The following is a 27648-nucleotide window of genomic DNA, read 5'->3' as shown; positions in this document are numbered from 1 at the left end:
CCCTCTGGGTGAAAAGCCCTCCAACAATCCACCAACCGATACTTGCGAAGAATGGAGGCAAAACGCCGAAGTTGAAATTGCGGCAAACAAGAAGCCCCCGAGGATGTATCCATCCGGGGGTCAGGGGGCATATTAAAGTCACCACCTAGTATTAGCAGACCTTGTTTGAACTCCATCAGAGTCCGTAAGATACTAGATAACGCAGAGCACTGGTTACGGTTGGGCAAATAGATGGAGGCAAAGTGAAAACCTGATCATGGATCGTACCCCGAACAAATGTGAACCTCCCCTCAGGGTCCTCCCGGGTGTCAAGCAGTTGAAAAGGGACAAGGCGTGAGAACAACACGGCTGTACCCCTGGATTTAGATAACGCATAATTACTAGTGTACACCTGTGGAAACGCCTGATCACGGAACGTAGGGGCCTGGGAACCTCGGAAATGGGTCTCCTGCAACAAGACCACCGAGGGAGAGGCTCGTCGAAGGTCCCTGAACACTCGAGAGCGCTTCTCAGGCGTGTTAAGCCCTCGTACATTAAGACTCATCACCACCATAGGGGAAGCACGGAAGGGCGCGACATGGGGAGACATGACAGCACAGGTACGAACACCGAAGGGTAGACCGAACAAAAGGAGCCGCAAAAGCAGAGAGTAACCAGAGAAAGGGCAACCATAGGGGAGTACCAGTAAGGTGGAAGGAGAAGGGGGGAGGAAAGAGAGGAAGAAAAAAAAAGAAAAAGAAAAAAGGGGGGGGGGAGGAAGGGAAAGGGAACACCAAGGAAGGTGTCAAAGAGCTCGAATAGAGCACTCAACGGCAGATAACGGGTAGGGCGGGTAGTAGGTCTAAAGTAAGAAACCAAGACCAGCCGCACTGTAGAGAGCCCGTTCTGCTAGGGGAACTATGGAAGCCCCGCCTAAAGTGTGTTGCACCCAGGACCCAAGGAGGTGCAAAGACAACAGAAAAACAAAAAACAAAGACAAGACATCGCAATGCTCCACAGCAAATACCCGCAGAATACAATTTATCGGAGAGACCATCCAACACATTGTAATGAGTAAGCATCAAAACAGCATGCGTATCAATGAAAGAGAGATCACAGTCTAGCCCAATGGAAAAAACATATAGTAAATCAGAACAGTTGAACAACGAGGTACAGATCATAACTAGCGACATATAGACATCCCATGGAATCGCCGACATATGACGGGCAAGCAATGCCACAAACCGAGCTTGTGTAGTGTTATCACGTAAATAAATAAAAAAAAAAAAAAAAACCAAAAAACCACAACCTCATGCACATAGAGAGGCAGAGGAGTATAGATATATGGGTCCCCAGTGTATGAATGAGTGCGTGTGTCTAGCAGTAAGGACCCGACGCCCAGCGAACACCTGTGGTGGGAGTGCAAGATGTGTGTGAACAGGGAGCGAGCAGAAGCCCACAGGAATCCAGAGCGCCAACGGGGGGGTATATATACATATATATAAATAAATAAATAAATACAATAAAATATAATAGAAATATACACATGTATACATATACATAAACAATCAAATAAGCAAGTAAATAAAGAAAAAGGGTACATATATAGGCGTATAGACATAGATACGGGACCCTAGTGTGTGAGAGCCTGCGCATGCCCAGCAAACGCCAACCGAGAGGTCAGGCAACAGGGGTGCAAACGAGGACTATGGCATCAGGGATCCGCAGAACAGGCACCAGCACATCCCCAGCACCAGCACAAGTAAACATATTAAGCATGAAGGAGGAAAGAAAAAAAAAAAGGGGGGGGGGATCCACAGTCAGCATATGCGCGAAGACTAGTTCGGATAGATATATAGAAAGAAAAGATTGCACAAAGTAAATACCACTGCCAGCCAAATGAGAGAGCCGAACAAAAAGTCAGAGGCATGTGAAGCTGGCGAGGAATGATGCTCCAGGCGTGGAAAGTCTCATTGAGACTGAAGTGCCCTCGTGATCCTGGAGAGAAGGCGATAGGTGAACTTTCTGGCGCGCCCATCTCAAATGGCACGGTCGAAGTGAGGAGCAACACTTGTGAGAGCTGCGTGACGTAGCGCCAGGAGGGAGTCCATAGGTGGACGGGCCCGCTTGTCTGACCCGAGATACCGTCAGCGGCAAAATAAAATAATAATAAAAACAAAAAAAAAACCCCGTAGAAGGTGGTCACTGCCCGTGTCGCCTGTAGAAGCTATGCGCGGTAGCCATGGGAGTCCGAGTCGAAACGCCAGGCGACCCTACTCCTCCCGGGTGGATGCGCTATAGCGGCCCTCAATCACCTCACCCATACGTCTAGGTCTCGGGTGGCGGTGTGCCGGAAGCACACGGGGATTCAGTGCGGCGGTCTGCAACCAGTTTTCCACGTGCGGAGTCGGGAGATCCAGTGATCTAGGCCACGTCTTCAGGCTGCCTGACAACATACGTAGCACCTTCATAGGGAACCACCAGTTGAAATGGGAACCCCCACCTGTAGCGAATGCCACGTTCACGAAGTAGGGATGTTAGTGGTCTCAACGCCCTTGTGTTGCGCAAAGTCATGGCGGAGAGATCTTGGAAAAGCGTAAGCACTTGGCCTTCAAACTCGAATGACCGGGAATTTCGCGCCTTCGCCATAAGCTCCTCTTTTAACTGATAGTCCTGTAAGCAACATATGACATCGCGTGGAAAGTCCGAGGGTCCGCCGCGTGGTCGCAGGGCCCGATGCGCTCTGTCTAACCGAATGGGGGTGTCAGGAGCACGGCCCAAAACAAAATTGAAGAAGCGGCCCAGGAAGGCCCGAAGATCATCAGGGCCGTCTGGTTCCCGTAGGCCTCTAACACGCACGTTGTGACGCCTACCTCGATTTTCCAGATCCTCCACCGAGCAGAGTAAGTCCGCCGTCACAGAGGTTAGGCGTGCTGTAGTCTGCTGCAATTCCGCCAGGTGAGTCGAGGCAGCGGCGAACGAGGATTCAAGGTGAGTGGTGCGGCGGTCAATCCCCATGATATCGGCGCGCAGTGCAGCTACCTCTTCGTGAAGCACATGCTTCATTTCTGAGATGAGGGTGCTAAAGTCAGCCTTCGTGGGGAGCGAGCGAAACATCTCCTGCAAAGCTGCAGCCGATGGAGTAGGCTCAGTCGCTGTCGGTACGGGTGGCTGTTCTTCGGATGAGGAAGTACTGGCCGGTGAGGGCGCCATGTTGGGCGAAGGTGGCTGAGTGTCCAGGACCGCAGGGGTCTGGAAATAATGTCTCAGAGAGCGTCCAGATGATCTGGGTTGAGAGTCTGGGGCTTCGTGTTGCTGTGAGGGACGTTTCACACGACCCATGGCGAAATCTAATGTCGGATGGTTGCGGATTGTCTGGGGCTTGCTGAGGAGCTAAGGTCCTAAGCAGCCATCACCCAACCAAGGCAAGCCACGCCCCGAGATTTATTTTTTAAATGATTCACATCGCCAGATGTTTTTTGAGAATAGCAAACTGTGTTTTTTAATATCAAAGTAGCTCTAACACACACCTCCAATCATGTTTCATTGATTGGACTCCAGGTTAGCTAACCTCTGACTCCAATTAGATTTTGCTGAAGTGATTAGCCTAGGGGTTTCATTTTTTCCAACCCACACTGAGAATGTTTGAATGATGTGATCAATATGGACAAGAACAATACAATAATTAAACCAGATTGTTTCTCTTTGTTATTGTGACTTGGATCATATTTTAAGACAAATTTATACATACATGTAGGTACTTCCAAAGGGTTCACTTACTTTTTCTTGCTACTGTAATGGTGTATTTCAATATGCATACAGAGCTTTTCTAATTTATGGTATCGTAAAACAAAAGTAATCTGAAGGTGTAAGAGACAATCTTCTGTATAATATGTACAATAAAATACCACAATGTGGTGAGGAATGCATACGGCATTAAGGACTGCTGTGTGTTCATCCAGCCAATCGACGTTCTTATAGTTTGTTCTAGAAGCAATTAACTGTCCATTTTGGTCAGAACACCAGACAGACAACTCTAGGTATGCATAGATTAAGAACTATGATCAATGAATGTTGACAAATTATGGACTATTTACAGTACCTATGCATGGATAGATATTTTATGTGGAAATACAGCCATATTGATGTGTCACTTGTAAGGTGGGAAGTTGCCTCTTCTATACATCCAGTTTCCACAAAACACAAGGCGGCTTTTGGTTCGTCCTAAGAGACGCAGGCAGATTAAAACACGAGCCTGAATGATCCACAAGTGAAGAGATCCTGGAAGATGAACTGATAACTTGCTCCAAATGGTGTACATTAGGTTTCTGCATAAAATCATTGTGAAACCTTTTATTTATTAACACACAGACCCCCTGTCATCAGATAAATCACACAGACAATGCAAATTTTAGTCATTGACTTTAATGACATCAGGGTAGTATTAAACACAGAGTTCCAGCTCTTCAATCTCTTTTAGGAGCGCGTCTTCCTTCTGTATTTTCTCCATCTAGGTTAAAGAAAAGAACAAACAACTAAAATGAATGAGAGCAGTGTTCTTCATTATACACAAATTTACAGCAATGCGGAACCTGAAAAAGTCAAACAGCGTTTCCCAAAAACAGTCGGGGGCAAATAATGACTTTGCTCATTCTTGCACATATTTCCATGGGGTGACCAGTTGTTTTGGTACTGTCTAATGTGATCAACAGAAATCACCATATAGCCACTGATTCCAGTTAACAGGATCAAGCAAAAGGAACAAATCTACTCTCCACAGCCACTGTGTTCTTGGGATGTGTGTTAATGATGTCATATGTAGTATAGACAATACACCAAATGTTTCAGGTGATATCAGGTCCGGACTGGCGATGGTCGGGCATCCCTGGCACTATACTGTTTTGTGCCCAAAAAAACAGACTTTTTTTCAGCATTTTTATACTGTTTGCTTAACCTCAAGATTGTAAGCTTGCGAGCAGGGCTCTCTCCACCTAATGTATCGGTTTGTCTTAGTCTGTCAATTCTAGTCTTGTCATACCCCTTGAATATATAACGTAAATTGTTGGCGCTATATAAATAAAAGATAATAATTAACCATGATACTCCTTTTTAATTTACGGTGCGACCACACAAATTATATATTGTTTTTCAAGGACAGATGGAGCTTTCATTTGATACCGTTTTTAGATGTATAGTCCGCCGGGGCTTCTATGACTGAGCGTCAGCATCACATGACCTTCCGGTTCTCCATCATAGAAGCACCAGAGGAAGTGGAGGGCAGAAGCGGTGGTTGTCTGTACGCATCAAGCAGATGCCCACCAGCTGCCAGGGAGGATGATCCAGGTCCCCTTCAGCGCTGCGGAGGATACTCCTCTCTGGCAGCCGGTGGGCGTCTGCGCAATGTGCGCAGACAACCTCCACAACTGCCCTTCTCTTCCGCTGGTGCTTCCATGATGGAGCACCGGCGTCACATGACTTTTTGGTGCTCAGTCATAGAAGCTCTAGTGAAAGTGCCGGCCACCAGCGGAGGTTCACCGGCTTCCCCCACTAGACACCAGGGAGGAAAGGGGGGTATAAGGCATATCAGGGGGCATTTAGGAAGGTATAAGGCATATCTGGGGGGCGGAGTGGCATATAGGAAGGTATAAGCATGGGGTCAGATGTGCATAACTGGGGGGCAGTTTGGCAAATAAAAGGAAATAAAAACAAGTAATGTGTTCTTGTACCTTATAGAGTTTAATATTATGTCGGTAAAATAAGAAAGGAATTAGGGAAATGCCATTGTGATAGAGATGACACGTTAAATTTACATTAACGGGGTTTTTTTCCTGCGGTTTGTTTTTAACACTGAGTTTGCTCATTACATTATTTTAAATAAATAAAAAATGAATTTTTTTTTTTATTAATCGAAAAAAATAATCGGCCAACTAAATCGATTATGAAAATAATGGTTAGTTGCAGCCATAGGAAATACATAGGTTTTTGCATTCTAGCGGGCAAACTACGTGACACGTGTTTCACTGCACAACACCACACAGAATTGGGCACTATTGTGATAATACACGATACAAGCTAACAAAAGATACATTTTCACAAGTATTTTTTTTCTCATGTACCTTAACCCATCCAATCCGTTTGGCTGAGAAAAGTTGTTATTCACAAAAGCAGGTGCACAAGAGCAAAAGGCTGGCATCAGCTGATTTCTTTATATATATAAAAAAGTTGGTGTAGGCTAATTTGTCTTATTTTGATTATTTGTGTATTGTAATTTTATACCAAATAAAAACACATGAAGTTTGTCATCTCGGCATATTTATTATGCATTATGAAAGGCCAATTCTTTATGTTGATGTAACGCGTGTGTGAGAAGACTTCGTGGGAGTCTGACCGATCATTTGCCTGGAGCTGCACAGATGCCTCATTTTTCATGTGATATAAAATATGTAAAAATGTCCCCATTTCCTCTCCCTTTGTATTGATTAATTGTACGTGGCCATGTATTACACTATATACTTATATTTACAATGGCTGTCATTCTCCCCACGCACATCTTGGTCACCAACGAAAGACCGCAGTGACCACATTCTGGAACGTCAAGGTACTGAAGAGCGTGAGCACCGCGGATTTACCCTACCTGGTTTTTTTCCAGTGGTTTACCAGATGCCTGCAGTTCCTTCAGCTGTTCGATTGCTTTAAGTTTCTGGTAAAACAGATGGAAAATACAATTAAGGTAACGTACTGAAAACACTCTGCAGAGCAAAGGGAGGCTGGGGTACCGACAGCTTAAAAGTAAAGAACAATGATGTCATCCAAATGATGTTTTTGCTGTTTTGCCGAAGGCTCAACAAATGAACTGCCTCCCGGCACCTACAGTTACACCTTCTGGACACGCGAAGCTGCGGTCAGTCTGACCGGATGTCATTTAGGTGTTCAGCAGGTAGCTCTGTACATGTTATGAGCTGCTGGGTGGTAGAAGCTCCGCGAGGTCACGGGGCAAAGTCACATAACCTGGCAGGAGTCGCATGGCAGCTCTTAGTTCCTTCGTGTGAGGCAAACGCGCACAGCTCTGTTTTAGCCCATATTCTAATCTGTCTATTAGATCAATGGCTGTCCTGCTGTTCAAAGGACAGACAAATAATTGCAATCCAATATTTGTAAAGAAAATGTACAGAAAACTGATTATTTAGTAACAAATGTAGCTGTGTGTGCTAGCCCACTGTAAATGTTTGCATTTGACAAGTTTAACCCCTTCACGAGAAAGCCTGTACATGTATGGGCTCACAATGACTTGTCATTAATGGGTTTAAAAACAACCCCTTGTCCTTAGGGGGTCAAGAAAAGAGTTCTAAAAATGAGAAGAAAAGTAGTTGCTAAACATTCCCAAAAATCTTTTAAGATAAAAACATGGTAAAAAAACAAACCTGCATCACACCAAAAAGCATGAGAGAGGAGTCATAATACAAAAAACAGAATCAAATGTTCTTAGAAATTAGAATAAAAATACAAATATGTAGTACATGCAATGCACCGTTTCAATTCCTGCTTCGGTTTTAACAAGATCCTATAAGTGTACAGCGCTACGGATTTTGATGGTGCTATATAAAACAATAAATAATAATAATAAGTGCTAATTTTGTCACCGCTGTATAATAAACCAGTGACACCTAGACATTCCCCCCTACTATATTCTCTATATTCCGGGAGGCATTGTTGGACAGGCAGGTAATACTTGAATTGCCGCACCGGAGTGCCCTCCAGCTCACCTTTTTCAGATTCTTTATTTTTTTATCCGTTTCTGGGTCCCCCGTTGTTGGTGCCGTCGCCAAAGCAGCAGGAACGTCATTTTGGGCACTCTGCAAAACTGGCGCAGCTGGTTCGTCGGCCTTGGCCTCCTATGCAATACGCACAGTCAGTTCATTGTAATGTATAGGCGTTAACACCTGGAGTGCCCTATTGTAACAGATTTCTTAGCAATACGTTGCTTACCCCCCTGGCAGTTAAACGGTTACAAGAAAACACACATACATGACAAGCAAATACAGGTTTTACCAGCTATGCACATTACACAATTAAATGCGTTCACTTTCAGTTTTGTGTGCTTGGAAATCTAGCAGCTCCTGAATATTGGAACAAACACAACTTCTGTCTAGGGGCGCTTCTACCTCACGATCTCAATAGCTCGGATAAAACAAAAATGACAAATACGGAAAAAATATAGTGTAATAAAGTAAAACACTTTGGAACTTCAGGAAAAAAACTTCAATGGTTACACTCACAGTGTGTATGAACCTTTTTAGCCTCCACAAACAACTCCTTGGTACGTTTGTCAATTCATCAATCACATGGACATAGAAGAGAAGAAATTTACCATAGAATGATATCTTTCTGGTACACTGGTTTAGAAAGATATCATTCTATGGTAAATTTCAGATGCCTCCCTGATGGTATTGCATGATGATTAAGTATCTATCGGTACTTCTTATCATTGAGGAGACCATTAATTCCAAATCCCCAACTCCGTTTCCAGAAATGCAGCCCCAAACACGCAAGGAACCCCTCCACCATGCGGTGTTGCCTGCGAACACACATTTTTTGACCACTCTCCAGCCCTTCGGTGAACAAACTTCTGCTACAGCCAAATATTTCAAATTCTGACTCCAGAGCACCTGCTGCCATTTTTCTACAGCCCAGTTCCTGTGTTTTCATGAATAGTTGAGTCACTTGGCATTGTCCATGAAGACCACTTCTGACTACACTTTTTGGGATAGTAGTTGGGTGCACCATCTTCCCAATTGCGAAGGGAAGTAAGCATGGGTCTTATCTGCTGCACTGTTTCCTTGACCTACTACTGCATCTACAATACTCAACATTGCCAATTTCTTTGTGCTTCTTCAAAAAAGCTTGGACAGAACATCTGGAAACGTCTGCCTGTATACCATGTGTCTTGTTGCTGTGCTCAGTCTTGCCCTGACTTTTGACATTAAACGCCATTAAACCTTGTTACTTAGTTTGGCTTTTCCTCACTCAGTTTTATTCCTCTTAAACAGCTGTTTCTGGTTTAGTTAATAATTTTATTTCAACCTATATATTAAATTGATCATTAGCAGCTGTTTGGTTCATATCACCCTACTATATGCATACAAAAAATTCCTGACTTTGCGTAAATGCATCTAGAAGAATCAATGCTGTTTTGAAGGCAAACAGTGGTCACACCAAATATTGATTTGATTTAGATTTTTATGTTCATCCACTTAAATAATAAAAATAAACTATTAATGCGTTTTTTAAAAGCATTCTTACTTTACAGCAAGATTTTTTAATGATCAATTAGCCTTTAAACTTGGATTAGCGAACGTGTCATTGGAACACAGGAGTGATGGTTGTTGATAAAGGGCCTCTGTTTCTATGTTACCAATGTCTACACTGTATCCATTTTGTGTTATTTTAATGGGGAAAATGTGCTTTTCTTTCAAGCAAATGATTGAATGGTACCGACTATACACACCAACCAGCCATAACATTCTGACCACCTGTCTAATATTGTGATGGTCCCCTTTTGCCTCCAAAACAGCCCTGACCATAAAGGTATGGACTAGACTTCTGAAGGTGTGCTGTGGTATCTGGCACCAAGACGTTAGCAGCAGATCCTGTAAATTGCGAGGAGGGGCCTCCATGGATGCATCCTGGTGCCATGTGTTCTCGAGGCCATCCACATGATGACATAGAAAATTTGATTTATCAGATCAGGCCACCGTCTTTCACTGCTCTGTGGTTTAGTTCTTATGCTCACGTGCCCATAGTAGGCACTTTCGGCAGTGGACAGGTTTCAGTATGGGCACTCTGACTGGTCTTCAGCTACGCAGCCCTATACGCAACAAACTGCGATGCACTGTGTGTTCTGATGCCTTTCTATCAGAACCAGCATTAACCTTTTCAGCAATTTGAGCTACAGTAGCTCGTCTGTTGGAGTTGATCACACAGGCCAGCCTTCACCCTCCTCCATGCATCAATGAGCCTTGGCCACCCATGATCCTGTCGCCAGTCCACAGATTTTCCTTCCTTGGACCACTGCAGACCCGGGACACCCCACCAGAGCTGCAGTTTTGGAGATGCTCTGACCCAGTCGTCTAGCCATCACAATTTGGCCCTTGTCAAAGTTGCTTCAATCCTTACGCTTGCCCATTTTTCCTGCTTCACATCAACTTTGAGCTTTGCTGCCCAATATATCCCACCCACAGACAGGTGCCATAATACGATTATCAGTGTTATTCATAATGTTATGGCTGATCGGTGTGTATATATAATAAACCCACACATACATATACACTGCATATATATATATCCGAACCTGCTTGGCTGCCTTCTTTGCCTCCCTTTTCTTTTGGTTCTTCAAAGCAGTTTTTGACACCGTTTTTTCTGTGGATTGAGGTTTCATGCTTTGGGGAGGCTCATCTTCATGCTCGGTGGGTGAAAAAAAATAATCAAGAAAAGGAACAATGCTAAAACAAGCAACTTTCCTTATTTAACACAAACGTATCACATTTTTCACTTACAGGCACTGATAATGATCTAACACTCATTGTTTTGAAAACCAGTATAGCTCTTACTGCATAATTGGTTAATCAACTTTAGTTTTTTTTTTTTATTATTATTATTATTATTATTATAACGGATCAAGTTGCAGGTCAGCTGAGATCAGATAAAATATACCATCCCACCACATTTATTATGCACTATAAAAGGCAAACTTTGTCAATTTTCTGATGTAAGAAGGGATGAGTTTACCGCAGTTGGCCCTTTTAAGATAAAACATTCCAGGTCAACTCAATGCGCACTGATACGATTAAATCTGCGAGGAAATATGTATAAAAATGCATATATTATTGTATTTCAGCCTATATGGTTACTGGCCACTAGTCTGTGCTGCTGATATTCATTCACACTGTACTCTGTTCCGAGAAACAAAGGATGTTTATTTTATATTTATGCACCATATGGGACAAATGATCCCCCATCATAAAGAAGTTAAAATCAGCCAGCCTGTTAAAAATAAACTGCTATCAACAAGCCCTTCAAAAAACATCATAATAACCAACAGGATGCATAGATGCAGGCACAACCACTTCTCACAAGCTCCGGTCATAGGTTTAGGCGATACTCTCCATCAAGCAATGGACATGACACGACGTGGCTCCCGTGTGATTTCTACATGTATGCATGGAAAGTGCTTCTAGCAGCAAAAAAACGAGTCGTGGAGAGGGGGGCAGATTTTGGTCTTTTCAACAGTTGGAAATGAGCACACAAATGTAAAAAGTTTGAAATATAAGTTTATCTATAGTGCTTGGGGAAAAGGGTCACTTTAAAGCAGGGTGTTACACATTTGGGTCAGTACTAAAATGCACACATTAACAGTATTAAAAGTAAGGATGATCACTTATGATGTGAGGGACAGTGAAATAGTTAAAAAGAGAGTGGAAGAGAGGGGATATACACTATATAAACAAAAGTATTGGGACACCTGACCATTACACCAACAGGGACTTTGATGACATTACATTCTAAACGTACAGACATTAATATGTAGTTGGTCCCCCCTTTGCAGCTATAACAGTTCCCACTCTTCTGGGAAGGCTTTCCACAAGAGTTTGGAGAATTTCTGTGGGGATTTTTGCCCATTCATACAGTAGAGCATTGGTGAGGTCAGGCACTGATGTTGGACAAGAAGGGCCGAGGTCAGGGCTCTGTACAGGCCAGTCAAGTTCTTCCACAGCAAACCCATCCAGTATATCATGGCAAAGAAAAACGGGATGCAATTTCTATAGAGAATAGTACTATATTTGCCATGCAACAGAGGGAGCAGTTGAGCTCCTAAAAAACCTGCGATCAGTTGTTCATAGTCACGCTTATTACAGTAATGTTACTCACCAACTTGTAACTAGTCACTGGCTTGTTCCTTAGTGCTGGAGGTCTGTACGCCTGCGCTGGTTTAGGTTCTTCTGTTGGGATGTCACCGGGTACTGCTTGGTAAACAATCGCCTTTGCTGGAAAGACACCTGGTGAAAAAGGCTGCCAGGACACTTGCCAAAGTTCAGTGTTGGCTGGGACGTCATATTTATGAAGTAGTGTACCGGTATAGTGCCATATCTTGTATCCATTCCCAACACGCAATCTTGGGGAGCAGGTGGCAGTGACAATATGCTCCCCGTTTGGGCACCAAGAAAAGAAGGTAGCATCTGAGGCTGTCGGCTTAGAAATGAGTTTATAATTTTTAACATCCCAAACTTCCATTTGTCCTCTCAAATTGCCGAAACCAGCCAGCACCAGAATGTGTCCATGAGGGCTATAGAATGCAGCATTTCGTGGGCCAGTTCCAAAATCAAATATTGGGTCACATTTGAGGTTAAAAACGGTCGCTTTGGCTGGCATGAAGCCATATACAACACAAAATTCTGTTGCGTTTCGATTCCATACAACGTCATAAATGGGGCCATTTTTTGCTAAAGTAAATGAAATGAATGGGAATGAATAATTGCAAACATTTACTTCCTAAATAAACAAAAACCGTAACATACCAATAAAATGAACAAAAAATAACATTACGATTCGTATGTGTTTTCCCATTATGCAAAACTAATAGTTTGATTGATTCTTATTAAATCAGGACCGATACTCTCATTCCTTCGCTGTTTGGTAGCTATCTATTCTTAGGCTTAAGTGAATAATAGATAACACATAATGAAAATGTTTTATGCTGCAACATATCAAGCCTCATACGGCCTGTGACCAGAACAGATCTACAACTCTAAATTCATTATAAACCTAAGGGCTTCAGGGAGCCAATCAGTGGTTTGAAACATTGAACCATGGAGGAGGATTTCCACTCCAGCTCTGGAGCTTTATTTTTTTTCATTCCGTTATAAAGAATGCATATTTTTCAAGAGCCTGTCTGGGACTCCTGGACTGTCCCTTTAGTAAAAAAGCACCACTACCTTTTCATGCTAGAACGTGACATGTATTGAAACCCATGGGGAAAAAAGCTGGGGTTCATTTACCTAAGTGGGATTTGGGGAAAGTTAGCAAGAGTTGCGGTTTTAGGTTCATGATTTTCTTATGCATTATACAGGGCCATCCCTGGAACATATCTTTGCAGGAAGGGCTAGGCTGGCCCTGAATGATGCATAGTGCGTGCAATCAGTGAGGTGACTTTCAAGAAAGCGGATTTAAATATACTTTATACAGGCCACCCAAGCTATTCTTGGAGCAGAAGCTCACTTCTCCGCTCTGAATAAACTCATTTGTGTTCGATAGCAGATGGAATTTAACTTGTAGAGAAAGGAGAATCAATGGGTTGAGGTTGAAAATATTTATGTAAACACAGACTAAAACCCCCAAAAGCTTGGTATTAGAAGAAAATGTTTATATGTAAACTTTTAATGACATTTTATGGCTCACACCAAAGAAAGCAGCCACTCGAGCAGAACACTTTCTGCCAGCGACCGGAGGAAAGAGGGGGCGATATGCTGCAGCGTTTTCGGCAGGTGGTCATTTTGTTACTAAGCACTTTAATACACATTAATTGTTGATGAGGCTGTTGTGGACAGCAGACAGTCACTTTATATTCCCTGCTCCATCTGGGAAACAAACGGCTGTTATAAAAGTGTAACTTACTTATTCAGACTGGCAAGAATCACTACCCAATGGCCTGCACCGAGACATATTTACCGAAGCTTCTGTAATGAAGCATATGACTCTCCACCGTGTTCCAGCCCAGTGTCAGAGCCAAAAGTTTTGTGCACTAATCGTGTGCCACGTTTCATAAACAATCTTTATGGGAAGAGTCATGCATACATTTTAACAGTACAGTAACTAACGTTCCATGCGCTTAATTACTTCCACGCTTGTGTTGAAACTCTCTACTTTGTAGGCATCCGCATTCTAGCCTGCATTCGCATCACGAATCCCCGTTTCCCAGAAATACAAGACATTTTTCCTCAAGAAAGGACACATCAGTTTGAGTGATTTCTATCTCCGTGTAAACCGAGCATTGTTTAAGTGGGCTGCACACCGATTTCACACGTGTTCCCTCGCCTTGTACCTGCATTCAGCAATAACACCTGGGTGCTGCGTCTATACTATGAGCACATTATGGTGTACACACACACATTATATATTTATTGGAATATTCCGCTGTCTACTTACGTAGCTGCACCACGGCACTTTCTCCATTTACCGCAATGTAATGAAGAGTCTGCTCTCCGTAGTAGGAAGCCCCGGTTTTGTCCACATCTGTGCTGGCGGTGACCAGTACTGCAGCAGCTATTGAACACAATGACAGAAGCAATATTAGAGCAATTATATTAAATCAATCAAATCAAGAGTCAACAAAATAAGACTGCGCATGAGAGGTAACACCGGGTCCAAGCTGTGTTTCTTATAAGGATGGCGGCAGAGAAAAAGAACAGTTCTGAATCCTCAGGAAACATTAAACTATGTAAGCAGCTATAGGGGCATTCTATGGGGTGTCCCATTAAATGTAAATTGTTTCTTTGAGCATTACACTGCTGCATACAGTAATACAGTTCAGATTTCATTTTTAAAACTTCCGTTATCTCCTGCCATTTTTGTCAGCAATGGGATATTTTAGGTGACTTTTCCTGCTCAAACTCAACAGAGATGGTTCTTTAAGGCTATGTTGTTTACCTAATGAAGTTTTTTCTTCCACAGGCATTTATGAATCACAGAGTCCATTTAGGTGTTTGAGACCAAGCCACTCTATTGTTTACCATAAGGCAGTATGATAAGGGGTCCATTAGTTTGTCTAGGACTTTCCACGTTTATAGTGTGTAATAGGTTTAGGTAATCTTGCTCCTTTTAGCATCATTTGAACTAAAAGTTGAGCTTTGTTTCCATTGCAGCTTGTTCTTGGTGCATGTATAACTCTGATGTTTGTAGTGAAATATTTTCATACTATCTGCCGCGGCATGCACAGTGTTTCTTTAAGCACATAAAATATTGTGTTAAATGTAAACATCACTCTACTATACTACCATGCAAGTATCCAATATACATTCATACTCAATGGACATAAAACATGGAACATTTATATAACATAAAGAGGACCTTGCCTAGGTGTTAATACATTACAATCTAACGGTGCTCCTATGACCACTAGAGTTCAAACGTATTCATTTCACCTCTCTCATTTATTGCCGACATGTTGCATACTTAAACATACTCTGCATGGTTCGGTTACAAGTAGTTTTTATCCATGTGACCCCTGAATATACAGCTTTAGGGCTTTCTTTGACTGTTCGATATCTACACGGATGCTTGCGTTAGAACGTAGCACATTCATCACAACAGATAAAAGTAAAAGTCTTCTCCTAACAATGTCAATGAATTCTGTTCCCAGCCTCACACTACAGAAGAATGCAAATGTATTGTCAGGGAAGACGGGGAGATGAACAAATCTCTGCCGCAAAAGCAAGACAGGAATTTTAAGTACAGCGTTGAGGCATTAATCGGCATTACCTTTCGCGTTCCAAAGCATAGTTACTCTGTCCGCTTTAAAGAAACTTTTGTTGGCCAGGGCTGACTGGGGGCCACTAAAGTCGGGGTACTGGTAGAGCCTGACAAATGATGGGGCCCCTTTGCTTCCAGGAACGTACACTGCTACCTAGAGAAGAGGGAATACAAACCCAGAATATGAAATCCCTGATGTGCACAAATATTCGGACGAATGACTGAAGTGGTGGATCATACCTTGCAGGGATGCTCTCCGGGTGACAACACAAAATCGCTCACTTTTTGTAAGTGCAGTTTGTTTGCAATGGTATCTGTTCAGCATGTACAAAAAAAAAATGAAGTTATTATCCACATTTTCTTACATTACTTTGCTGTTTTAATACAGTCCACCACCCACAGGCTCCACTCTTAGCCAATCCAGGGCCATACTATTAGACTTTCTCTGTATGACAACTTTTTATACCAAGCTAGAGATAAATGTCATCAACATACCAAAAACGTTTTTCTCAAAGAAGTGCACTTCATTGTTTACATTTCTAGCACATATGCTTTCATCGTCGGCCCAATGAGGACACCTAAATGGAGAAGACAGGAAAAAGGATTAAACCAAAACCTGTGAAATACAGCATATTATGCAATCCCTGACGTAAAAGATAAAACTATATAAGAAATGAAGTAGCCCCCTGCTCCAGAAACATGCACGATAATAGCAAAAATCTGGTTCTTGGCTGTGATGCCACCATGGCTGACCAAATCAGCCGGCAGAACCGACGAGTTGTTGAACACTAACTAAATGCACCATAAAAGATAATTGTATACACTGGACTAGTGGTATAAAATAAACAACAATTTCAAATCATTGTTATACTATGTTTTATTGAAACTCTGCAAGTATAATTCCTTGTAGCACTAACCAGCAGTAACATTCAATTGATCCCCCACTATTACCTCCATCATATATCATTTGGACGATTTATTTTGCGTGCATTTTACTTGATCCAGTCTGCTATAGGAGGTGAATATTACACAGTGTTGTGCTCACGTTTCTGAGTAGTATATTTACCAGTTCTGCATATTTTTCTGGATAAAGGATTTCACACAATTTCCAGTCTTTAGGTCGTAGAGTTGCAGGTTGGGCACTCCGGCTGTGCCGTCTTTGCCAGCTGGAATAAGAACAAGTTTATGTCAAAAAGAAGTACTTCTTCCCTACAGGGAATGCCATGAATGCAAACATATTCCCATTTCTTAATATACTAATATGTTATGTAAATATGACACCACTTCCCACAAGCAGGGAGGCAGCACACGTAAGCACGGCTGGCTGCTAGACAGCAGTCGACGGAGTAAAACCTGCTTCGTGTGTCATCCCTGACATCCTTAAGCTTACGTTTAGGACGTTGTTGTGCATTTTATAAATAGGTGAGATGTTAATAGGAGTATGTGAGCCTAGCCAGGTAATAAATGTTAACAGTATAACTCGAGAAATCGATGGGAATATTCTCCGACTGAAAAAGAACCGATCTTCTATCTGTCGTGACTGTGGTGCTCTCTGACGCAGAATTATAGTCACCCGGAACGCTGCTAAATAAAGGTTTGGAACTCACTGGCATGTGATTGTTTCCTTACAGTTTGCATTACAAACATGATCTATAGTTGAATAGCTTATATCAGTAAATAAAGGTAAACATGAAAAATCCTGCTGGTATTTAGTATTGTATAGACCAACGCGTCCAGCTTATTTCATGAGGTTAATGCAACAAATGTATTTAAGTTTATATATTGGACGAGATAAAGGTTAAGCAAGCATTTCTAGAAAATAAGCTTCCCATTCAACCTGTAAAACCGGTTCTAACAAAATGTCACACAAAAAGAGATTCAACGCAGCCTGCTAACGGAATCTGCCAATGCAAGTAGAGCATTGCAAGCCAGGAACTCGGCTTATACGATGTAACGGGAGCCATTCAGGTTTCAACACGTTAACATAATGTGTAAAAAAAACAAACAAAAAAAAAACGTGGCCGGCAGAGGTGAGAAACCAATAAATATAAACCATATAAAAGCAGAAGAGGCACATTTTAGGAAAGAGAGAAATAATGAAAATATGTACTCAAAAAAAAAGAAGCAGCTAAAGAATTGGATTTTAAAAAAATAAATATATATTATAATATAATATATTATATATTATATTTTACCAAATATGGTGGAGTGAGATTGGATAGCTCATTTTTAGGATGCAGGTACTAGGAGGAAAGATTGTGTGCTTCTCTGAATGGGAAGGCTTTTAATGGGGAAAGAACACATTTGAGAGATATTTTGCAGGTGAAAGCGCCAGGTTCTGGTGTGGGAATGGACCTGAAGGGTAAAGGAGTCACGTGTCAAGTGGGGGAGATATCAGGAATGGTCAATACACGGTACAATAAACTGAAGCGTTTTTCCTGGATATGTTGAGTTTTAGGCAGTGGCGTTCTATCCAGGATGCCATTTCAGAGAGACGGGGAGAGGTGAGAAAATGTGAGCGTATAGCACTTTATGTGAGACGCTTTAAAAGCTGCTAAGGGTCTGGAAGTGGTATCCCCTTGCATCACTGATTTCTGGAAAAAATGGTTATAAATGCCCCATAACGCAAATATAATAAAAGCGATAATCATACTAATATTTACATTTAACAGAAAACACCGGCCAGCTCTCCGGGGCTGTTTGATTCATTACCAATTGTTTTCCCAGAGTGCTTGTCTAACACACTTTAAGTTGGTAACAGTACTAACGTCTATAACATCTTCTATTTAGCTTGTTTTCTAAGGATAATTATGTGCTTGGAAAACCCTACCAGACTCTTGTTTAATCCAATTTATTTACAGGTGGTAAGACTGACACTTACTTGTGTAGGTCTGCCATGTTGCCACAATTGTGTTCTTTGGAGAGAATTCAAGGCCAATTACCTTGGGCAGATCAAAGGTATGCAGTAACTTGCTGTCAGCAGTACTCACTATATTTACTCTGAAAATACAGAAGGTCATTTAGAAACATTTAGATTTAATGAGGTAATAATTAATCCAGCTACTCAACTCACACAGGGAGTCCAGAAAATCCATTGAATATATTCCAGATCACTTTTAGGAGAAGAAATAATGGGAATGACCACACAATTCAGATAAAAAGAACTCGTATTACAGGGATACTGCAGCCATCGCATGGATTTTTGTGTGGTTTCTTTGTACATACATGTACATGGAGGATGGATTCCACACAGCCCCGCTATATGCAGTTGCCTCCTTCCCTGCTCTCAGCTTCACAGCTTGCAGGAAATGGGTTCAATAATAATGCCTTTTCCTTTACCCAATGATGAAGTTCTGTTGTAATCTGAGATACTGCCAAACAGCAAGTCAATCAACAGAGCAGGGTACAATTATTTGGCAATGTCAGCCCCCTAAATATGATGTCATCCGAACTCACAGATAACCGCTAGGAAGACATGTCAGAAGAACTTCTAATTAGTAAAGTCCCACGCTGCATGGAATGTCATCTTAGAGAGTACTCCCAATATAATAATTTAAGGTTTCATATTAAAAGCACTTCCACAAGCACACTATACACAGCAACTTGACAGACCAGCCTAATATAATTGTAAAGAACGCAGACGATGGATAATTGTATATTTTTTCAGTCTGAAGAGTTGTGATCAGTGATTGGTTTTATACAATTCTTACATTTAAAATATTTCATCTGAACACCTAAACTGTCCCACATACCGAAATAAAAATCTTTAATAGATTTTAAATATTTTATTAAAACTAAAACAAACCACTGTTGGGCTCCCTCTACTTTCATACCAAGGCAAGAAAAAAAAACAGAAAAGAAAGAAGATGTGTGCCGAATAGCACAAAAATGGGACTTACGCTTCTCCATTGCACCATCCAAACAGCTTTCCATCCCTGCTGAAAGTAGACACCTTGCAGTTTTTACTGGGGTCCCTGTGAAGACAGCAAACATAATCATACAGAGGCCTGCAGGCCATTGCTGTGTGTGCCACTTCCAGCCTTCCTGAACATCCTTGGCCAATGCTTTTCTATCACATACAATAAGTCTGCTTCATCATTAGCATTCTATCATAGCCTCCGATTTATTTTCTTGAGAGGGGACTTCATAAAGCCCAGGAGCTGGTCCAGGAAGTAAAGGCCCTCAATGTTAGTACAGAACTCCAAGGATCTCTCTCCTTCCAGGCCCCAAAAGAACAATCAAAAAAACAGTTAACTCCTAAATACGTCTTCAAGGTCAAACACTGTACAAATATTTACCAAGCCTGATGAATACAAATGATCAGGTTAGTTTACAACTGAATTACCCTCACACTTTCAGATAAGCCCTTATTCCGCTGCATGCGATACTCTATTATGGGCATTTCATACAAAGTCTGTTATTTGTATAAAAAGACAACATTTGGCAATTAGCATTCATGATAAATGAGCAATTGGTATAAAAAATACAGCAAGAGTAATAAAAGTTATATTATACACCGTTGCCAGATTACCTTGGAAAGGTTTCCGAGTCTGTAAACTTAGGGTGTCCGTTGACCAAGTGGATGCCATCGGATCCTCTGACTGTAACAGAAGAAAGTCAAAATGAGTAATGTGAAAAAGGTACACTTAGAACGGAGTATTAATGAAATACTTATCCAGTGTAACAGAAAATGTGCCCCAGGAGAACGGACATATTCAGTTGTCAGAACGTCTGAATTTAAACCATACCTGGTCCCTAATCGGTGTGATTAGAGTGCAAACAGTTGAACTCACTGAATACCAACACCCCCAGAATAGAAACCTGAAACCTTTCTACTTCTGAGTAAATACGTTTTCAAATTCTTACGTCTGCCTCCAAAAGGAATATTTATTTTAAAATCAGTACACTGGTGTGTAATGCAGACAAACGCAAATACATATCCATTAACTGTGTTAATAAAGGACGGCACTCAGACCAAAGTGACCTGTTACAAGATGAGCAATTAATATTCTATACAAAATAGACATCAGTGAAGGTCTCAGGAAGACATACAAATCGTGAAGGATCCTGGGCAGCAGGTCCATGGGGCCATTAGTCCTTTGCTTGCAGACTGGGGGGCAGATTGCCATCTTGGGCAGTCAGGCCTCCCCAGTGTCCTGCTGCTCAATGGGCCAATTACAGAGCAGATCTTTGATCTCCCAAACCATTTATAATATGGAGGCCGAGCCAACTGAGCACAGCCTTCTTGGACTACATTAAAAAGCACTGCACACCTTTAAGACACGGAACGCCGGGATGTGACGGGTTGGCCCTAGTACTGGGTCATGAAATACCCGTTAGTGGCGCCAGAGCTCCCACTAAAAAGAAACAAAAAAACACTAATAAATCAATGGGACCTGGTGGGATCCACCCACAGTTATTAAAAGAGCGTGTGGCGGTAAAGCCATTTATATGGTTATTCCACCGGTCACTACTGACAGGGGTAGCTCCAGAAGACGGGAAGTTGACAATTGCAGTGCCACATTACGAAAATGGAGGCAGGGAAGACTCTGTCAACTACAGACCAGTAAGTCTTCATCAGCAGTGGAGAAATGAATGGTAATCATGTCGAAGAAAAGGATTGTTAACGTCTGAATGTAAATGGTTTGCAAGATCATATAAAACATGCGTTTACTGCAGTGAGAACTTGTCGAAAATCATCTAAAAAATAACATGAGGAGCAGTAGATTATAGCCTATCTGGATTTCAGTAAGGCATCCGTGCCTCATAAGAGTTACAAATATATTGTAGTGTTTAGGTTTGGATGTTAAAATGGTTAAATGCAGGATGTTAAATCAGATTCTAAAACACAGTCGTTATTAGAGCACCGGGGCAAAGCAGATCTCCATAATGTCATTGTTCTGCCAAAAATGTACTTTCTCCCCAAATGTAACTTCTATGGATGTCAGTGGTGATAGGGATAAAAATGAGAGCATTCATCTGCTACACATAACAACGCCAGGTTTTAGGGTCCAAATGAGTGCAGCTATAAAATAGAAGAATTATGCAATGATTTTATGAAAATATTGGAAATAATGCATAAAAGCGTCACTTTTGGGCATTTGTAAGTTTGGTAGAGCTTAATAACGCATCCACGATTTTAATGAATTCAAATCCAATATATTTTCTCCCAGGATTTCTGATCTCATAGAAATAATATCAGGTGAAAAAGAGGGACAGACACATTTCTCCCGACTATTTAAATGGGCTAAGAGGGACCCCTTTATTTTAGGGGGCGTGGCTAGAGGTGTCCCTGGGGCAGGGCATTCCAGGTGACTTTCCGAGATAATTCAGAGATAACAGAGAAGAGGGACACCAGCCCTTCACAGCGGTTCCCCTCCCTACATCTCCTCATACACTCCTAACCGGTCTCTCCGCTCATCCAATGATCTCATTCTATCCTCTCCTCTGATTTCTCGCTTTCATGCTCGCTTACAAGATTTCTCAAGGGCTGCCCCTATCCTCCATGCCTTTATTCCTTCATAAAAATCCCTCAAGACCCACTTCTTTATGGATGCTTACAATATAGCACTTTAACGCCCTCCCATAATCCTTTAGCTCACCTTTCCTAGTACCTCTCCTGCAATACTTTTAATGGTGTGGCTGGTCCATCCCTAACGACAGCACTTTTACCTATTGGGTAATACACCCTAAATCTCTCTAGACTGTAAGCTCCTTTGAGCAGGGCCCTCCTCACCTGTTATCTCTAAGTTTTGTTACATACTACTTGTTATGTCCTGTCTACCCATTGTACTGCGCTACAGAATTTGATGGCGCTATATCAAACAAAAATAATAAAAGAAGAACAGGGTGAATAAGGGCCATAGGAGAGACTGATCCTCCTAAAGATGGACACTTGGGAGGTATGCAGATGTATTTGCCCCTCACTTCGGAGGTATACAACATACTATAGATCTCACACCCAACTACAGAAAAGAAACCGGATTTTTGTTTAGGATGCAGTTTGTAAAGAAAACAATCATACATATGTCATTGGAAATGATAACCTCTATTGGAATACCAAGAGCACGTTGTGTGTCACTATAAGTAGAGTACAAACTTCGCCGGGAAACATGAATCGGAGTTATTTAGATTATTTCCTAAAACTTCAGTCCGGTTTAGAGACACTATCCCCGGCACTGTCACTATTTAAATGCTTCCAATATCCCTCTAATGCTAGTTACAAGGAGCAGCCTGTATGCCTTTTATCCTCCATATCCGAGAATAACTCTAGCAAGCCTCATAAGTTCATTAACCCACACGCGACAGACCTGCCAAAAGCGGTATGGGGGGCGCCATCTTGACCGGAAAGAGACCAATGACGCGCGGCGAACAGGGGCGGGACCACAGGATTGATACACGTAGCCATTAGCGGCCGCATCACGCAGCGCATAGTCGACGAGATCAATACGCAGTAAGCATTGATGCTAATATGTGACCTTCCGCAACGTAGTAATATTATGAGAGTTCCGCCTCTTTTAACGGCGATCAAAAGCATGCCAATGGATTATCAGAGCCATGTATATAATAAAGTACAGATATGAATTAAATATTCTTCCAGTGTTACTGGCAGAGATTGATATATATCATGGTTTACTTTAAATTATTACTGGGTTACAGCATATAAACCGGCCCTTGTTTTTGTGTTTAATGAGAAATGAATGAAAGTTATATCATTTATATATAGGGTATCCATTGTGGGCTTCTAAATCTAATAGATTATAAACTCCCAAGAGCAGGGTCCTCTTCTCCTTCTGTACCGGCATTCTTAACATGCCAGATTGTATATTGTCTGTTTAAATGTAACAGCGCTATGGAATCTGCTGGTGCTCCTTAAATAAATAAATGTATTGGTACATAACCTAAATCTGGCTTGATGGTAAGAAGGAGAAGCCAAACCTCCTCAACGTATTTCAGTTTTGCTTTTTAAATGCTTTATGTTTATTAAGCAGTGCCCTCCTCAGCGCACCTCAACTCGCAAAGTCAGCAAGTGCTTGTATGTCGTGTCTACTTCATATAGAGAAGATAAACACAGTAAAAGTGTCACGCAGAGCTGCGGCTATCAATTTTCTGACATGCTTCTTATTTTTAGTGTCTCCAAAGGATGTTCCAGAGTGAAGCCTTCCCTGAGGACTTTCATGATCTCACACGCTTGGGGAGAATAAGTTGGGAAATTTCTTGTCCCCCTCCCCGGCCCTCACATGCCAATCTACCCAAGCACTCTGTCTCCTTCACAGAAGAGTCGTTTTACCGCCATGTCACCAAAGTTCTAAGTACTTGCTACTCGTGGCCTTGCCAGATACACAGATCAATGGTCCTGTATTTACCCCAGCTGCCCCCTCCACAGTCAGTATCCTGAGTGTATTAAAAGGCACTGCGCACCTTTAAGACATGGCACACCAGGGTATGACATCATAACCTGCACCGCTGTGTCTGAAAGGCATGCAGCGCCTTTTAATGCAGTCTATGACGCAGGCCGGGGTCTTTAAGGGACTTCTGCCTGAGGCCTAGTCGGCCTAAGCCTGGATATGTCACGCCTAGTGATTTAAACATAAGACGAATGTCTCATCTCTTGTGTATGTCCTCCAAGGGGCCCCTGGACTAATGGGGGACCTAAGCAGTGGTTTAATCTGTTTATATGGTGGCACCGTCTCTTTCACCAGGCGCAGTTTATACAGGGGATGGGAGCCAGCAGGACGCATTCAGAGGAAGCCACTAACACCGTAGTGTTATGTTAATAAATTATTTGGTGTGAGAAACTCTACATTCAGGAAGAGCAGTAAAGAACCAAGTGCCATTTAAAATGCATTGTGAGATCCTATCCTTTTCTAGCAAGGCATGTTTTTTACAGCACCCAAGCTATATGTTCCATGTATATGTGGCTTCACACCGACTCTTACTAGATGTTACTGAGGGATTCTTCATCGTCTAACTAGACAGTAGGGCATATATATATATTTATAGTATGGCCCACCGATTTAGATATATATATATATATAATGTAGCCCGTTTCATGCCCCTCCAAAATACTGAATTTAGCTGCAGAATTTTAAAGATTTATTCTGGGTTTCATAGGATAGAGTTGTTTTTCTATCACTCTGCACTTTACACCAAAAAAAAGCATATATATATATATATATATATATATATATATATATATATATATATATATATATATATATATATATATATATATATATATATATATATATATATATATATATATATATATATATATATATATATATATATATATATATATATATATATATATATATATATATATATATATATATATATATATATACACACATACATACGCATACTTATATATCGCAGTATCCCCAAGAGTATAGCAGACTGTAAGCATTTACAGTACATAGAGCCGTACACACTAACATATAAGTCACCGTGCACTAACTATGAGCATAAAATTTAAAACGAGATAGACGGATTTATTCAGATTTCCATAATCCCTGAAATATACATTTGTTCAATTCATGTTTTAAAATTCCATAAGGTTACCAAACCATTATGGAAAAATATAAATACAATTACATTTTGCTGAATGTGGCAGGTGCTAGTGCCGGTGTGCGCATGCGTCTGTTCTCAGCCTTAACGACCCTGCCCAATCGCTGCAGGGCACTACTTACAAGGTGTAGGACGGACTATTTGACAAATGTCTGGTTACGTGTACAAATCCAGCGGACGCGTAGTTCCGGTTGTGGGCGTGGCTCGCTGGATTGCCTACGCTGGCAGCTCGGTGAGTCGGTACTTACTACTCACACACCCAGCGGAGCGAGGTGGTCGTGTTTTCGGGAGTGATCGCCGTTTGTTCTTTCAGCTGATCCCGCAGCGCTCTCAGTCCAACCATGGTGGCCAAACAGAGAATCCGGATGGCGAACGAGAAGCACAGCAAGAACATCACGCAGAGAGGCAACGTGGCCAAGACGTCGGTGAGTAGAGTAGAGTAGGGAAGGGCTCGTGGGGGGGGAAGAGACCGGGGTACATGAGGGATTGGTGTGCGGGGTATCCAACCTAAACGGTCTTTTCCGCCAACAGAGAAGTGCGACCGATGAAAAGTCGTCTGTAGGACCCTGGTTGTTGGCGCTCTTTATCTTCGTTGTCTGTGGATCTGGTAAGTTCATTTGTATGGCTTCCATATGCTTGTCACACTTATCTTATTACTGTGTTAGACAGAACGGTTTGTAATGTGTGTGTGTGTGTATATGTGTATATTTGTGTTTGTGTGTATATATATATATATATATATATCTGACAAATTCTGTCTTTATCTGTAAATGATACCATATGCCTGTAAATATGCAGCAGTTACCATAGAAACCAGTGCAATGCCAGCTGATTGCCATGTGTTTGGCGCTTTGAGCCAGGCGTGCTGTTTATAGATGTGGCACATAGTGTTAAAATAAAACCAGAGAAAAGGCAGCAAAATGAAAATAGAAGCCTTCTGCTCGTTAGACTCTCTGTAGCTTATTCCAGATGTCTCCTGAAGCTCTTCCTCCACTATAGTCCCTCTTCATGTAGCCACACATGTCTTGTGTTATGTGCCAGTTTCAGAAGAAACTTTACGAGGTCAGTTGTCAGACTTCACATATGCCGTGTCTGTGTTTATGTTCCCTATGACATCATGCTGTCTGCACACGTATGTGGTTTCCCGCAATTGGTCCCAGGACATGCAAGCGCTTTTGCTTCCTTCCTGCTACCTATTGCTTATGTTTTGTTTCAGCTCTCTTTACATGCTTTAAATTCTCAATCGTTGCATGTAATTATGCTAATGATGCTCATTGTGTAGGAATTTTAGGTAATGGGTGGAAAGCTCTGCCATTTTAGAAGGACGAGAAATGTGTATCCATCCCAACTGGGGTAGTTACATGAAGCGGTAGATCGAATACTTGCTTAAGTGATGAAAGTAGAAAACTTTTTTTTTTTTTGTGACGCATTCTTCAAATTGGGGATTTGAATTTCTTGCTCACCCGGAAGACCTTTTCCCAAACAATGATTTCTTATGATGGCCTGAGCTGCCATATGGCAAAACAGATTTAAAGGAAACTCTTTTTGTAAGTATTTAAAATAATGATGCAGTTGTAACAGGTGGCTATTCAGCAAATGAAGTACAATATCCATGAACCAAGGCCAATATCCTCAAAATGATGGGTCTTTTAGTTTGGAAGTTGGGTAGATGTAGCCTGTAAATTCCAACTTGATGCAAACACCCAGTAGACAGATGTCTGACTGCACTATGGTGTATTTTTTATTAGGTTTAGGACTTGGAGTTAACAGTTACCTAATTTTATTGTGCAAATAAACAAAAAATGATTATATAATTATGCCTGTGTACTGTTTTAGTAGTGGCCAAAGTGCTCAGACTGATCTGTCTGTAGTATAATATATTGTTATAAAGTGTCCAGTATGTGATCTTTAACCTCTTTGCTGTTGTTTTTTTATAGCTATTTTCCAGATTATTCAGAGTATCCGGATGGGCATGTAGATGCAGCCACCCGTCCAGATGTTCCTTTTCTCCTGTGAAGCATAACATGAACTCTGTTTTGATCTATCGACCAAGACAACGGCGAAACCAACGGATTTCACGTAACTGCCCGTTCCAGAATGACTACTCGCTCCATCGTTTGAGTCGTTCCAGATTATTCCACCAAAGTCATTCCAATTTTTCTAATCCATACCACAGTGCCTTCAAAGAGCACCATATGCATAAAAGCAATAAAAAGCAGATACTCTGCTGTTTGTGGAGCTACTTAATTCAGTGAAATGTCAATTTATGTGGAATCAGTTTGTATGCAATGTAGATACATGTAGTGTAATAGGTGTTGTGTTGACAGCTGTTTGTTAAATATTCTGCCTTTTTAATGTATAAAATTGGTTAACTTTTAATTTAAAAAAAAAAATCAGAAGCTGGATAACAAATCTTTACATAATTGGAATTTTATCTGCTGCAAGGTATTGTGGTTATGTATTGTTGCTCCCATGTACACATGCCATTGTTGAAGACTTTGCAGATGTTACAGGTTAGCCTAGTTGCTCTGGAGTAGCAGCATTAGCGCTTATGTTAGCGGAACAAATAGCCATGTA

At 41.6% G+C, this 27648-nt stretch overlaps 2 protein-coding genes across 2 annotated transcripts; one reads left to right on the top strand and one right to left on the bottom strand.

Moving 5' to 3' along the window:
• Positions 1-4423: 4423 nt before the first annotated feature.
• LOC149300293 (eukaryotic translation initiation factor 2A) lies at positions 4424-22839 on the bottom strand. Its single transcript, XM_089485396.1, has 14 exons — positions 22812-22839; positions 20033-20102; positions 19401-19475; positions 18383-18501; positions 16568-16667; positions 15997-16079; positions 15742-15815; positions 15511-15655; positions 14179-14295; positions 11905-12476; positions 10328-10438; positions 7743-7871; positions 6614-6679; positions 4424-4489 (listed from the first exon to the last, which is right to left on the bottom strand). Exons 1-14 carry the CDS (start codon positions 22837-22839, stop codon positions 4424-4426), a joined length of 1755 nt encoding a protein of 584 aa, XP_089341522.1.
• A 2573-nt stretch (positions 22840-25412) lies between these two features.
• LOC149300292 (stress-associated endoplasmic reticulum protein 1-like) lies at positions 25413-27049 on the top strand. Its single transcript, XM_089485432.1, has 3 exons — positions 25413-25496; positions 25603-25678; positions 27009-27049. Exons 1-3 carry the CDS (start codon positions 25413-25415, stop codon positions 27047-27049), a joined length of 201 nt encoding a protein of 66 aa, XP_089341558.1.
• The last annotated feature ends 599 nt before the right edge of the window (positions 27050-27648 follow it).

This window comes from Sceloporus occidentalis, unplaced genomic scaffold (assembly GCF_023333645.1).
Source record: "Sceloporus occidentalis isolate IW3139 unplaced genomic scaffold, rSceOcc1.0.p SCAF_25, whole genome shotgun sequence".
Taxonomy (NCBI): domain Eukaryota; kingdom Metazoa; phylum Chordata; class Lepidosauria; order Squamata; family Phrynosomatidae; genus Sceloporus; species Sceloporus occidentalis.
Note: the sequence above shows the minus strand (reverse complement) of the source record. Positions and strands in the feature narration are given on the sequence as shown.